Source organism: Morus notabilis, unplaced genomic scaffold (genome assembly GCF_000414095.1).
Source record: "Morus notabilis unplaced genomic scaffold, ASM41409v2 Scaffold1831, whole genome shotgun sequence".
NCBI classification, from domain to species: Eukaryota; Viridiplantae; Streptophyta; class Magnoliopsida; order Rosales; family Moraceae; genus Morus; species Morus notabilis.
The window spans coordinates 103588-117894 of record NW_010366022.1 but is presented as its reverse complement, the minus strand read 5'-3'; the positions used below and the strand labels follow the sequence as shown (position 1 = coordinate 117894).

General features: G+C 33.2%; 2 protein-coding genes across 2 annotated transcripts; one reads left to right on the top strand and one right to left on the bottom strand.

Annotated features, from left to right (window-relative positions):
* Nucleotides 1–314: 314 nt before the first annotated feature.
* On the bottom strand, nt 315–4459 carry LOC21390292 (heavy metal-associated isoprenylated plant protein 41). The gene is made up of 3 exons (XM_010109060.2): nt 4284–4459; nt 1604–1808; nt 315–904 (listed from the first exon to the last, which is right to left on the bottom strand). Exons 1-3 carry the CDS (start codon nt 4429–4431, stop codon nt 616–618), a joined length of 642 nt encoding a protein of 213 aa, XP_010107362.1. The 5' UTR covers nt 4432–4459; the 3' UTR covers nt 315–615.
* A 3631-nt stretch (nt 4460–8090) lies between these two features.
* On the top strand, nt 8091–12444 carry LOC21390291 (uncharacterized membrane protein At3g27390). Its single transcript, XM_024172852.1, has 10 exons — nt 8091–8307; nt 9164–9272; nt 9454–9646; nt 10137–10273; nt 10367–10655; nt 10736–10842; nt 10971–11136; nt 11224–11419; nt 11497–11737; nt 11996–12444. The coding sequence occupies exons 1-10, from the start codon at nt 8214–8216 to the stop codon at nt 12237–12239; spliced, it is 1776 nt and encodes a 591-aa protein (XP_024028620.1). The 5' UTR covers nt 8091–8213; the 3' UTR covers nt 12240–12444.
* The last annotated feature ends 1863 nt before the right edge of the window (nt 12445–14307 follow it).

Sequence of the window (14307 nt, the reverse complement as noted above, 5' to 3'; positions counted from 1 at the left end):
CTTATTACATGTTGTATAATTTAATAGATTAGACACTAATTAAGACACAACAAATTGAACAGATGATAATCCAAACTTGAACGTACACATTCATATGAGAAATAAGGTTACTTTTTGGGGATGAAACGTTTGACAAGCGTAAATGGCGATGAAGATGTGCATTCTTACTGTAGTAAATTGGCATAACTAGGGTGGATAGACAGGCGGATTGCCATTGTTTGGGTGAGTTGGGTTTGGGCTGGGGGAACTCCAAAAAAAAAAAAAAAAAAAAAAAAAAAAAAACTGCCCATGGATTGTATGTGCGGGGTGCTTTGTTAAAAAATATAGTATTAATTTCATAGCATATCACATGCTTACTATTTAAATCGAACATTGAACTATGCCGAGCAGATTAACACTTTAATTTTTAGGACAATAAAAAATATTTGCTAAAAAGAATTTGCCCACATAAGCCCAACACACGTAAATTGCAACACCATTGAATTGGAATAGTCAACATGATCTCTCTCTCTTTCTCTCTCTGCTCCCAACAATCGCACAATGCAATATGGTCGATATCTTTGTACTAATCCAAACTCTCATATGTCGTCCGAAATTAAATCAATTCCAAGCATATTAATCATTATTATCAGTTTCAAGACAGAACTTGAAGGTGAAGCACTCTTTGAGAGGAAATGTTCCGTTTGCCCTGGTTTCACTACCCCTCTTGTTCTCGTATCCTGGGTAATCTTCCTTTTTGAACACCACTTTCTCCTTCAAAACCAAATCATTCTCACGAGCAAGCTCCTCTATCTTCCATTTGTTGTAAGGGCTATCGTCCCTGTGCGCGACGTGCACTTCACCGCCTTTTTCGAGCAATTCCCGAGCACTTCTGAAGAAAGCTCTTAGCAGATCCTTGTGCATCCTACATGCTCATTTAATTTTTATTCAATAAATTAGTACTTGGAATCCTAAAGCATATCAAAACGTTTCAAATGTAACCCGTTTGTATGTATGTATGTATGAAATCCCACGTCCAAATGTGTAATAAACCAAAGGAGATTGATTTCAAAAGATAATTTATGATCCAAAATCACATAGTATATATCTTCAGGACCCATCTAGTTTCCCAGCTGGTTGCCATATTGATGGTACGTTGGCACACAGCTTGTATTTGTAAGTATAATTTATTATAAACTATGGTAAGCAACATAAATTAATAGACACAAGGAACGGGAAAAAAAAAGGGGGAATGGATTATGATTTCGCACAATTCATGAATTCACTAAAAGTAAAACATCATTTACGGATGTCCCTCTTTATTTGAATTTACGCATGATGTTTTTGGAGAATTTTAGGTATAACTTATGACAACCACAAAAATATCATTCCTGAATAAATTAATAAAAAAGATTACTTAGAGACACCATCAGTGTTAAACACCATTACTAATATAATGTGAATTCTACCTGTGAATTTTACCTTTTAGGACCCACTCTTTATTAGTGAGTGGTGTTTAACGCCGCTGGTGCCAAATGGCATTGCAATAGCATTGCTCTAATAAAAAGCCTTTATGTTTAATACAAATTATACGAAGCAAAATAAGTAATAAATGGCGACTTACTCTTTGAGCATAGTTTGAGTTTCTTGAAGTCCAAAATGACCAGCGTGAGGAAAGTTAAAGACGATGACATCAAATTTCATGTATTTAAGTGTGGGATGCTGGTTCATATCATTTACATCAACTTCGTGCAACACTAACCACCCTTTCTTCTTTAACTCTTGCAAATGTTGTTCACATGAGCGGCCATACTTTGTCAATAACGTATCTGAAAAAAGTGATGAGTGGTACAAAAAACTAACATATCATTAGTCATTTATTTATCCTAAATCCTACAGATTTATAGATGCAAAAAACAAAAATTTACAAGACACGTGACCAGCTAAATAAACCCACTGCTAAATGAAAATTCTGATCTTGACAATGCTTGATTGTGAAGCAAGGAATAAGAAACGCAAATGAAGCCTTAAAAAAATGGTAAATGAAAATTGTGACTAGACAATCCTGATTGTGCAGCAAGGAATAAGGAACCCAATGAAGCATCACTTATCAATCAATGAGTTCATTTTTCATTAAGCTAAAGATTTTACATGTCTTATAAGGAGCTTAAAAGCATATGCAAAATAGTACGTATTGAATGTATTGAAAATAAATAAATAAATAATAAATAGCAAGACAGAAATCAAGTACTGCCTATTTGCTTTTTTATTTTATTTTTTATTTCCAACTAATTGCTTGCATTTTATTTTAAATTTTACTTTTAAATATTTCCACTAATCTATTCTTTTCCTCTTATTTTGCCCTTAAAATATTTTATCAAATATGTATCTGCTTAAATATTTTTACACAGCCCGCTACAATATTAAAATTTTCAACTATGGTCCTAATAAATACTTTTTTTAACTAATTATCCTATAAACCTTGTGATCATGCCCTTATTAGTATGTAAACTTTAAGATTTTATTTTTTGATCCTTGATTTGATTAATTAAAATTAGGAAATAACATACAAAAATGTGTCGTTAGGCACCACACCAAACTAGTTTCTTCTCTTACTATATATAGAAGTGTAAAAAAAAATACTTCCATTTTCGACCAAAACTACGTTGTTTTTGTTGAATTTGCCATTTTCTTTTAAAATTTTTTTAGTCCTCCTTTATAATTCTTGTTGTCTTTTAGTCCCTCCCTTCTTTTTTAATTACAAGTCCTTTGTTGTTTTCTCTTTTTTTCCTTCTGGTCCCTCCTTTCTTTTTTTTTTCTCTTAACTTTTCAGTCTTTCCTTGTTGTTTCTTATTTCGTTTTAGTCCATTCTTTTTTTTTTTATTGTATTCCTTCTTTTTTTTTTTTAGTTCTTTTTTTTGTCTTTTTCCTTCTATCTCTCTCAAAACAGTTTTTTTTAACAACTTAAATATTTATCTAACGTTCCTTTAAAATATTATATATTAAAAGTGACCTTTATCTCTATTATATATAAAAGTATAAAAAACACTTTCGACCAAAACGGCTCCATTTTGTTTGGAAGTGATTTTTTTAAACTCTTTTTTTTTTTTCTTTTAGTTCCTCTCTTTCTGTCTCTCTCTCTGTTTTTTTTTTTTAAATTTTTAATCCTTACTTTTTTTCCTTTTAGTCTTTCCTCTCCTTTTTTTTTAAATTTTATTTTTAATACTCTGAGTTTATTTTAATTCCTTTAGTCCTTTTTTTTATTCTTTCTATCACTTTTTTCACAATAATTATTTTTACAGTACACGCCTACTTCCTTAATTGCCCTCTAACATAATTTTTTCTCAGACATGTTCCTGTGTAAAATCTCCTTCCTCTCGCTGTCAAATACTCTTTTCTCAAATGTATCTCCTAATAATTTACTATATCATTGTATCTCACTAATTTTTTTTAAATCTATTGTACTTAATTACTTTTCTACAATATCTAAAACTTCAATAAGTTAACAAGAAATAAATAAACTTATTCGAAGAAATTTATTTACATAATTAAAAAAAAAATTGAGAAACTAAATACGTAAGTGCGATGCACGTGCTTTTTCAACGAGTGCTTATAGAGGAGGGAATGCCCTCTTTTAATACTCGTACCACAACCAAGTTTTGTCTTTTTTTTTTTTTTTTAATTGCTCCTTTACGTGTATGTATGAGTATATGCATTAACTAAATTATTGTTTGGCTCCTTTACCTACTGTGGTAACTATAGAAATGTACATCTAATTTCGACTATAGTCAACAAAAAAAAAATTTGAAAAAGAAAATTAGACTTCAAAAATATTTTTCCTATCATTCGTGAATATATATATATATATGAAATAGGACTAATTTTACTTTCAAATTGCCCCTAAATTTGCATGTCCAAATTGATAAGCACTGACACATTTTTTTTGCTCTCTCTATTTTTAAAGCCAAAATTAACCATCTTAATTTCATTGTTTTTTTATTTCTTTTTAACTAAAATTCATATATTATGTCTTTATCTCAAACAAAAATTCACACTTTATGTGAGTAGTCATTTTTTAATTATAAATGCCTAAAAATAAAAATAATTATTAACAACATAAAATAGCATAATAAAACTTAAATTGACACAAAAAATGTAGGATTTATTTACTGCACGCTCATCATCAGTACTATAATTATATAAGAGAATTTATGACACTGATTTTTTTTTTTAAGGGGAATTCATGACACTGATATTCATGAAGATTACTTTTATTTACATATAAATTTGATGAAGTTTTGTACCTTTAGAATCCAAAGAAGTAGCGACCATGTTAACAGCCATGCGAAACGCTCTAGCTAAACTAGCAGAAAACGAAAAGTTACCCTCTCCAACCAGCAATATCTTCTGCGACCTCCTGTAGTGTTTCCTACATCTCTTTCTTCTCTTCATTATTTTTTCTTGGCTATACCATCAGAAAAAATTCCTTTGCACACGCACAAATATATATATATATATATATACACACACACACACACACACACATATACACATAACACTCCGTTTCTTTATATTCCTTCCGTTACCAAAACATCTCTCTTACATCACTCATGGAACCATTCTTTCCCTCCTTTCATTGTTTTCTTTCTTTTCTGCAAAGATCCCAACACATCTGAAAAACTTACCAAAATGGTTGGCAAGGTAGCAAAATCAAGTTCTCATGACCGGAAAATTGAAAAACGACAAAGGATTATATTGGTCCTAAACCAAATCTTAATATATAGAGGGAAAAAGGGAGGAACATAATAATCTGACGACTGCATTTTTTCACATGACCATGTAACAAATAGTACAAGTCACCTTCAATTGTTGACCCCACCAATTTCTGTTAATTCATTTTGGGGCCCACCTTCAGTGTTTTTTTTTTTTTTTTCTTTTAAGAGATTTTTTTAGAGACGTTTGGTTTATAAATTAAAATAATAAGATTATAATTATTTTTAATTTATATGTATTTTTTGTGAGAGAAAATATTATAATAAATCATAAATTATAATTCGAATTGGGGTATAAATCTCCTAAACAAATAACCCCTAAAATACTTACGTCGTTTAATTATTAAATCTGCATTTTTTTTAAGTTTTACCTAATTTAAAAAAAATTTAACAGACAAAAAATAATTTATCGGTGTGATTAAAGTACCGAAAAATGTCCTTTTTTTTGTTTTCTTTTGTTTTGTTTTTTTTTGCTTTCTTTGCCAAGAAGGAAACTTGGCACGTAAAAATGGCTGGTGTATGTGTGTGTACGAAGAAAGGAAAAAAGTTGTGGTTTTGACCTTTTACGTTTTGATCTCTTCTCGGTCAAATCACCCATGGCCAAAACCAAAATTACGTTCATATGTTGTCCTCGGCTAGTGATAGTGCCATTTTTTAGTGTGTTCTCAATTCTCATCGTTAAGTCTAGACTTTAGAATTTAGACAGGAAAGTAAGTTTTATATTCAAGCAAAATCATGTGTGTTGATTGTTCTTTATTTGTGGTTCTGTAATTAATTATTATTTGGCTTGGCCCGTTTGTTTACATGAAATTTCTCAACAAATTTATCATATTTTCTTGCAGATTTTTTAGAGGAACCCCACCAAAATTGATAATTATGGTATTTGGATGCATTATCAGAGCCGAACTGGGTACCATAATATGTATAAGGAGTTCCGTGACACCACTCTAAATGGTACCATGGACCAGATGTACAACGAAATGGCTTCTCGCCACAAAGTCAGGTTCCCATACATTCAGATTATCAAGACTGCAACTGCCCCTACCAAGCTTTGCAAGAGAGAGAGCACAAAACAATTCCACAACTCGAAGATAAGTTCTTATTGGTGTACAAGAAGGTCAGGCCACCAACTAGGAAGCTGAATACCACATACAAGGCATCAAGGCCCAACTTGTTTATGTAACTTGGTCATTCCTGGATCAAGCTTTTAAGAGAAGTTAAAGTGAGGCTATTCCTGGATCTTTTTAGTAGAAACTTTTTTTTTTGTCCCTTTTTGTTATTTTATCGGATATTTTGTTATTTGAGTATCTTTGAACCCCAAGTTGGTTTAGTTTAAAGGCTTCAGAATTCTTGTTTGCTTACTTATAATCCTACTAATATTAGTGTCTGGACGAAGTGTCATTGAACGCAATTTTGGTGTCTGGAAAAAAATGAAAAATTTTGTGAGACATGCCAAATTATTCATTTACGAAGCAAGTAAAAATAGTTATTGCAACAATGGCACTCCATAACTACATTAGGAAGCATGATAAGCGTGATTGACATTTTCAAATAGTTGAGGACAATCCAGATGATTTCATTTATGAGGAGAATCAACCAGAGGACAATGTAAAAGAAAATTAAGTTTAACTATCACTGGAAATGGATGAAGTACGAGATCAAATTGCGGCAAGTTTAATGAACACAACTTAATTCTTTCACCTTCAGTGTTTTTTTTTTTTTTTTCTTTTAAGAGATTTTTTTAGAGACGTTTGGTTTATAAATTAAAATAATAAGATTATAATTATTTTTAATTTATATGTATTTTTTGTGAGAAAAAATATTATAATAAATCATAAATTATAATTCGAATCGGGGTACAAATCTCCTAAACAAATAACCCCTTAAATACTTACGTCGTTTAATTATTAAATCTGCATTTTTTTTAAGTTTTACCTAATTTAAAAAAAATTTAACAGACGAAAAATAATTTATCGGTGTGATTAAATAATTCTTTTCATGCCTCTACCAGTTTTTGAACATAGAATGTACATTTTTGTTCAACAAATTGATTACTCACTAATGCTCCTTTTAGTTGTAACTATATTGTGAATGAAGAAGTGAAAAAAAAGAATTAATTATCATAAATTTATTATTAAAAAACTCAAAATCATAGCATTATGTTTTTTTTAGTTAAACAAGTATTTCTAAATACCAAAAACAATTATATATATATATATATTCAAGTTTCATACAATGTCTATTTTGATCATTTTATATACCCACAGCAATTCAACCTTAAACTTTACCAAACACTATTACAGTGATTTTGGAACCAGCACAGCTAATATAATTACAGTTTACTAAACACTCAGCTGCTTCTTATAACAGTTGTTTCTTCCTCAGTATAACTAAAAATAATTTTTCTAAAATTTACAACACTATCAAACTAAGCCTTAGTACTAGTAGACGTAGTTAGAGATCCTAAGGTTACTTCTAACATTATGACATTTTGGAAGCTTGGCTTAACACTTGAATTTGAATGCGCACATTTTTATTTGGTATATGTTTAACTTTTGTGAATGAAACGGTTAAGAAGTTGCAAGTACTGTTAGATTTTCACGGTTGCATTCTGATTTTTTCTTTTATAGACTGATTGATTGACGTGTCAAAACTACAAAATTGACATTCATTAGTTTTTGAATAATAATTATAATAGGTTTTAAATTTGAGGATCTTATTTAATAAAATTAAAAGTTTTAATGTTCAAATTATCAAATCTCGAATAAAAAGGTGTATAAACGCAAAAGATCCTATTGAGGCTGCACGTGTAAAGTAGGTGATAGCTTAAGCACTAATGTAAGAATTAATTTTAATTAAGTGTGTCCAAAAAAAAAAATGAAAAAGAGGTGTAAAGTGAAGAAGGAACATTGCAAAGTAACTTTTATTATGCAAAAGAAAAGGTGGCCATTCTTGAAGGCGGTTCCCGCCAAAAAGCGTGACACAGAAAAGAGAAGTAAAGGGCGGTGCGTTCGTTTGTCCCGCACAAAAAAGCTTTTTCAGTTTTCATTGTGTATGGGTCCGTTCATCTCGTTGATTCGAGTTTAGAATTCAAGTTGAGATGTGATTTTATGTGAGAGCTTTTTACTGTAACAAAAAAGTTAAATGTGATTGTTTGTGAGAACTTTTTACTGTAGAAAAACTCGAATTCTAAATTCAAATAAGCGAAGTGAACGGGGCTATTAATCACGCTCGATCACTTCCCTGATCACCACGTGTCCATCTGAGTCACCATCAGTGTCCACGTATAACCTTCAACTTCTCACATGTCTTCACTACAAACTACAAACAAAACAGACCCCATTTTTCATCTCTTTGATCTCTCCCTTCTCTTCTCTCTCTCTCTCATTAATATATGTCAGCAGCAGAAGACGGTTCTTTTTGCATTTTTGCCCTCGGCTTGTTTCCTTGTAGCCACCTCTCATGGAGGTTCCGGTGGGGTTTCTGGCCCGGCTATGGAGATTCCTCTCCTTCTTGCCTTTCTTCTTGTCGCTCTTCACCCTTGGCCTTCTCAAAGGTATATACACACATATATGTAGGTGTGTGTGTCTTTATCTGTGTTTATGTGTTTTTGAAATTTTTTTATGAGCATGTTTTTGACAATAAAATAATAGATAAAGTTTACGCTTTGTTTATTTTTTCAATTCGAATTTAAAATTTAAAATTTATTATTATTTTACCGATTTGAATTTAAAATTTAAATTTTATTATGGTAAAAATTTTTAAAAACAGTCACATCAATTAACTTTTTTTATTAAAGTAAAAAATTATCACATCTCAATTCAAATTAAAAATTTAAATCAATGAATTAAATTTAGCTTAATGTTTTGAAGCTTTTTTTATTAAAGTAAAAAATTATCACATCTCAACTCAAATTAAAAATTTCAATCAGTGAATTAAATTTAGCTTAATGTTTTGAAGAACTTCCAGAAAATTTAACAACTGTTACTAGAAAAGAACGCTATCAGCTTTTAGTTGAAAAAATTTTCAGTGAATCAGATCATTTTTTTTTTCTCTTTTCCTTTTTTTTTTTTTAAATATTCATCCAAAGGTTGAAATTGGGTTGCATGATGTATTTCAAAAAAATGGGATGTACTATGGCTTATTCCTAAACTTTTATGGCAAGCATTAATTAGACTTTAGTGTTGATGAGCAAGTTGTTAGGATATACTATTTTTAGTTATCTAATCATTCCAAAATGTTGGGAGATGGTTTATGATTGAATTCTATGTCCATAACAAGTTAATTTTATAGATTTGCAAAAATTGCACTACGTGGCATAAGAGTGGAATTTAACCATAGCAATTTCTTGGAGTCTTTTAGGAACAGAAAATTTACGTAGTAATAATTATAATGATTTTAATTTTGCGTAGCTGCAATAATTGGGCCAATCGTGGTAGCTATTCTTGTGGCTGGAAATTCAGCTGTAATAATTGGGCTTTGGCCTGCACATTTCCTCTGGACTTACTACTGCGTGGCAAAGTGAGCTTCTCATCATGATCATCAACCAGTTTCTCAATTTGTTTCATATTTATGTGTGCGTGCGTGTGCGTATATATGTATATATATATATATATATATCTTGATGTTGCTCTAATTAACATCATACTTGAGGTGGGCCAACAATAGTTTTTATACTTTTTAACAGTTTTAAAAATTTCAGAAGCAAGAAGCTTGGCCTTGTTCTGAAGATTTTGGTCCTCGTGGTGTTGCCACTGCCTCTTGTCCTTTGGCTGGTTGTTGGAATATTTGCAAGTCTTTTGGGTGGAATAGGATATGGGATTTTCGCCCCTCTTATTGCAACATTTGAGGCAAGAGGGGCGAATTTCAGAGATAAATTCTACCACTGTTTTGCTGTATGTAATTCCTGTTCCCCTTTTACTACATAATTTCTTTGCTAGTATCCTATTTGGAAAATGTTGTTTTGTTAGCTAATTAACCAACTTAATATTCGAAGTCAATCCAGTTGCTTAAGCTGTTAGGAGACGGGCTAATATTAGTATTTATTCTTCACATGTGGCGCTCACAATTTTAGAGGGATAGACACACACGTGAGAACAAATTAGGGAGGGTAATTACAAGAGTTTGAACTCAAGACCATTGGATATATGATATAATATCATGTTAGTTTACTTTCCTAATAGATATATTTCTTTTTCTCCCCCAATATGTATTTACTGTAAGTTTCTATGTCTGAAAAATCTTGCTAGAAAATGCCAAAATATGTTAGTATATTCAGTGTGTTTTGGTTCCCACCTTTCATTAATAGCTATTTCATCCACATTACTAATTTCTCAGTCCTCAATAATCACACTGGTTTCCTTCTGCTGGCTTTTTCTATATCAGGATGGTACTTGGTCCACTATCAAAGGAAGCTGCACAGCAGTACGAGATTTAGTAGATTTTTGCTTCCATTCTTATTTTTCTTACATGGATGAACTAATTGAGCAAATACCCGCGGATGAACGATCCATCGACATAAAGTAAGCAATCTTCCTTTTGATCACTTGGTTTATGCTGAAAAAAAAAAAAAGTTTGGAAGTGAAACTTATAGACGTATCACTTTTCCATGCAAGGTTATCAAAATTGCCAAGCTGTTTGTTGGTCTGCTCAATTGCTGTGCTACTAGATGTTCCTTTGATTACAGCTGTTGCTTTGTGGAAAAGCCCATTAATGCTTTTAAGAGGTTGGAAGAGGCTTTTAGAAGACTTGATTGGCAGAGAAGGACCATTCTTAGAGGCGGTATGTGTTCCATTTGCCGGTCTCACTATCCTCTTATGGCCTCTGGCTGTTATCGGAGCTGTGCTAGGTGCTTTCGTCTCAAGCTTCTTCCTCGCTCTCTACAGCGGAGTTATTGTTCATCAGGTCTGCCATTACTTTGCCTTTTCTTCTCATTTTACTATGTTTTAGTCTCAGTTTTGAAAGGGAGAGAGCTAAATTTCCAGGAAGACTCGCTTCGCCTGGGACTTGCATACGTCATATCAGTGGTTTCAATGTTTGATGAATATGTAAATGATTTGCTTTACTTGAGAGAGGGATCCTGCCTTCCAAGGTACATGGTTTTATGATTTTTTTTTTTTGGTTCTTAGATAATGAAACCAATTTCTCATCATGTCTCACAAGGGAGAATCTATTTTTTGTCCTTTGTTTTTTATAATGAGATTTTCTTGTGACAGCCAGGCCCAAGTATCGTAGACATGTGAGCTCTGGTTCTGTCAGAAAAAGGCTTGATGACAACCGTGACACCGATTCAAAGCATGGGGGAGAAGGCTCACACATGGAAAAACTTGTCTCAGAACGTTCGATAACATTGAAGTGGCAAATTCAACAGTATAAACCAATGCAGGCACGGACATTTAAAGGCTGTACTCTTTTTTTTCTTTTTCTTTTTTGGGTGCGTGTATTTACTTGTTTTTTCAAATTTCAATATCAGGTGTGGGATTGGCTATTTAAATCTTGCGAGGTGAATGGCAGGATACTTATTCACGATGGTCTCGTAATTCTCATGGACATCGAGGAATGCATTCTAACGGGTGATTGCAAGAAGCTGGGCATCAAACTTCCAGCTTGGTCTATATTACAATGTCTGCTTAGATCAGCAAAGTCCGACGCGTCTGGGTTGTTAATCGGTATGTATGTCGAACTTCTGTTCAAAGCTTGCCATACGGTTCTTTGTGATTTGTGATTCTCCCAACTGAATAAATAGCTGATGGCATGGAGTTGACAAGGACAAATGGACCGAGAGATAAGGTGTTCGAGTGGTTCATTGGGCCTTTGATGATCATGAAAGAGCAAATAAAAGTTCTTCAGTTAGACGAGAAGGAAGAAAATTGTCTAAGGGAACTGCTTATGGAATGCAAAAATGAAAAACCTGAGGAGTGGGACGACACTTGCTTCCTGTCGAGTGACAATGTCAGAAGAGCTCAATTGCAAGCTATAATTAGGAGGTAAAACTATAAATGGAAAATAGAAGGTACTCAAACTAGTATATTGCTTGGACCGTAATTTCATTTCTGCAAACTTGTTTTGACCTTCTTATTCACAATATGTCCGTGTTTTCTTCCGCAGTTTGAGTGCACCACTATTCGGTTTTACAACAAGCCAATATAGTTTTCATTGTCTCCATTATGTTCAGATTAAGCCGAGTTTGAATATTGCAGTTTGTCCTTAATTCTCTACATTCAGAATGCGCATTTTTGTTTCAGACTGCAAGGACTTGTAGCTTCCATTTCTCGCATACCAACTTTTAGGCGGCGCTTTAACAATTTGGTGAAGGTGTTATATTTAGAAGCACTTCAGGCCAGTGCTTCAGCCAATAATATTGGAGGATTCCAAGAACCCAGAAATGGTAACAAGAGCTCAGTTCGAAGTGAGGATAGAAAAGATGGAGACACAACCGAGGAAATGGAAGCCGAGTACAGTACAGATGAAATTGGTAATATAGTATGATAAAGAACTAGTTTTTATTTTTTTAATTATGGAATACCATGTTTTTATGTCGTTTGTTTGAGAAAAAAGGCTCTCAATTTGGTCACAGGAGCACTTCTAAACGAGACTTGGGATTTATGTTTGTAGTTAGTACACGGAATAGATATGTAATTGTGAATAGGGGGAGGATGCAGATAACAGAGCAACCTGTATAGGTGATATGTAAACGGAATAGGTTTTTATTTTTTTTTTCTCTCTCTCTTCGAAGCACTTCCTTTTCCGTTTGGGTAAGACTCGCTTCGTTTCTTAAGCGTCAAGTTACGGGACTATCCTAAAGAATAGGGCCTTTTGAAGGATATAGATCAAGTTTTCTTACTTGCTAATGTTTGCATAGGCATGCACGCATTTTCTTATAAGCTAAGTAGCTGTGGGGTCCGCATGGAGCGAGCTCTGCAAGAGATACAATGGCCTCCACTGAGGATTCTCGACGTTTAGAACCACCTTGCATCTCTTTACATGCTATGGATGCAAACATGATTTACCAGACCAAGATGAGCTACTATTAGATCCCTCCAATTTATAATATCTCTTTTCTTGTTGTGCAAGTAAATCCCTCCCTGGCAATCCATACTTCCACCAGAACAAGTTTTGATGAACTTTGAAATAGGTGATTAGATATTTTGTTTTCTTGGGGTTGATCCACTTGTACTGTCAAATTATGGGGTTGGTTTATTACATAAACGATGTGATAAGAGCTGAACCAAACGGTGAAACAAAATCAAGAAAGATCGGAAAATGAAGAAAAGAATCAACTAGAGAGCTTTATTGATATCAACACATGTACACCAATTCGCAGAACTTCGAAGGTCTGCTTCCTCCCCTTACTTGGAATGTATCTAAGATTTGTGCAATTCACTAATTATTTCCCGATCCCCTTTACTATCCCTCTTGCCCCCTTTTTATACACTTTTCATCTAACAAACTTTCTCAGTAAGCTACTAACTAATATTAACACTTCCACAGCAAGCTATAGACAGCCTTCCCAAACCAGACCCCCTCTTCCTAAATCCGTTTATTCCTCCTAACATACACCTGCCTGAGTAGAGGCTTATCACAATGCTTGGGCACCCTTGGTGTTGAGCACTAAAACTAAGAGAGAGTGGGATTCACATGTGCAGGACCCATTTTTTATTAGTGTGCAACTATGAACTCTACTACGTTGTTGGAGAATTTGAGTATAGAGGGTGAAAAGAATGCAGAAAGCAAGAGGGTTTGAGGCGTATAAAAATACTTTCTTTTAAGGTTTTATTTGCACTCACTTCTAAAAGTTTGCTAATGAGTTTCTAATATAAATTATTCTCAAGATATAACAAACTCTTCAACACAATATCTAGCAATGATATTGTGTTTCAAAACATGATTAAGTCTCTAAATTTTTTGGAGAATTAATAAAGACATATGTGTCATTTTATGAATAAACACATCTTCTTTAAAACATCACAACTATTTACATAAAGGTACATTTTCATTGTAAAGGTATCTCCTCATGTATTAATGCATCTATTATAATAGATATGTCTATTGCTAATATGTATTTAGAAATGTATTAAAACATATCACTAATGGTTGTAACAATTTGAATTACAAATCACACACTCGCACTTTTTCTTTCTAGAGTGCTACAGCAGATGAAAAAATCCGCGGCGGGTTTGCCAGAGACGACTCACTGGCAGCAGCAAAGGGCGCGTTGCAGCGGGACAACCGCGCGCAGGCTGGCGCTGCAGTGCCTATGGCTGTGCAGACAGCACCTGTTTGGTGCTGTCTCGCAGGCTGCAGTGCATTTAATGCGCTGCGGCGCTTATGCAGTCTTAAATGCTTCCATTTGCATTTTAATGGTTTAAAAATGTGTGACTTGTTATGAGAGACAGATTACAATCTCTTTAACATACACTAGTGTCTTTTAGCATTGTTCTATAAAGAAAAATTCATAGGGTGCCGGTTGTGTCATGAACACTGCAACTAATAGAAGTGGCAATTTGTCTAGAACATGTTTTCAGACACATTTTTCTATCGATGAATGGTGCTGGAT

Bases quoted from the DNA above. Each gene is read 5' to 3' on its own strand.
- LOC21390292 (XM_010109060.2), bottom strand. From the start codon at position 4,431: ATGAAGAGAAGAAAGAGATGTAGGAAACACTACAGGAGGTCGCAGAAG. The intron at 1,809-4,283 runs GTACAAAACTTC...CACTTTTTTCAG, and splicing joins TACTTCTTTGGATTCTAAAG to ATACGTTATTGACAAAGTAT. The intron at 905-1,603 runs GTAAGTCGCCAT...ATGAGCATGTAG, and splicing joins ACTCAAACTATGCTCAAAGA to GATGCACAAGGATCTGCTAA.
- LOC21390291 (XM_024172852.1), top strand. From the start codon at position 8,214: ATGGAGGTTCCGGTGGGGTTTCTGGCCCGGCTATGGAGATTCCTCTCC. The intron at 10,656-10,735 runs GTCTGCCATTAC...CTAAATTTCCAG, and splicing joins GCGGAGTTATTGTTCATCAG to GAAGACTCGCTTCGCCTGGG. The intron at 10,843-10,970 runs GTACATGGTTTT...TGTGACAGCCAG, and splicing joins GAGGGATCCTGCCTTCCAAG to GCCCAAGTATCGTAGACATG.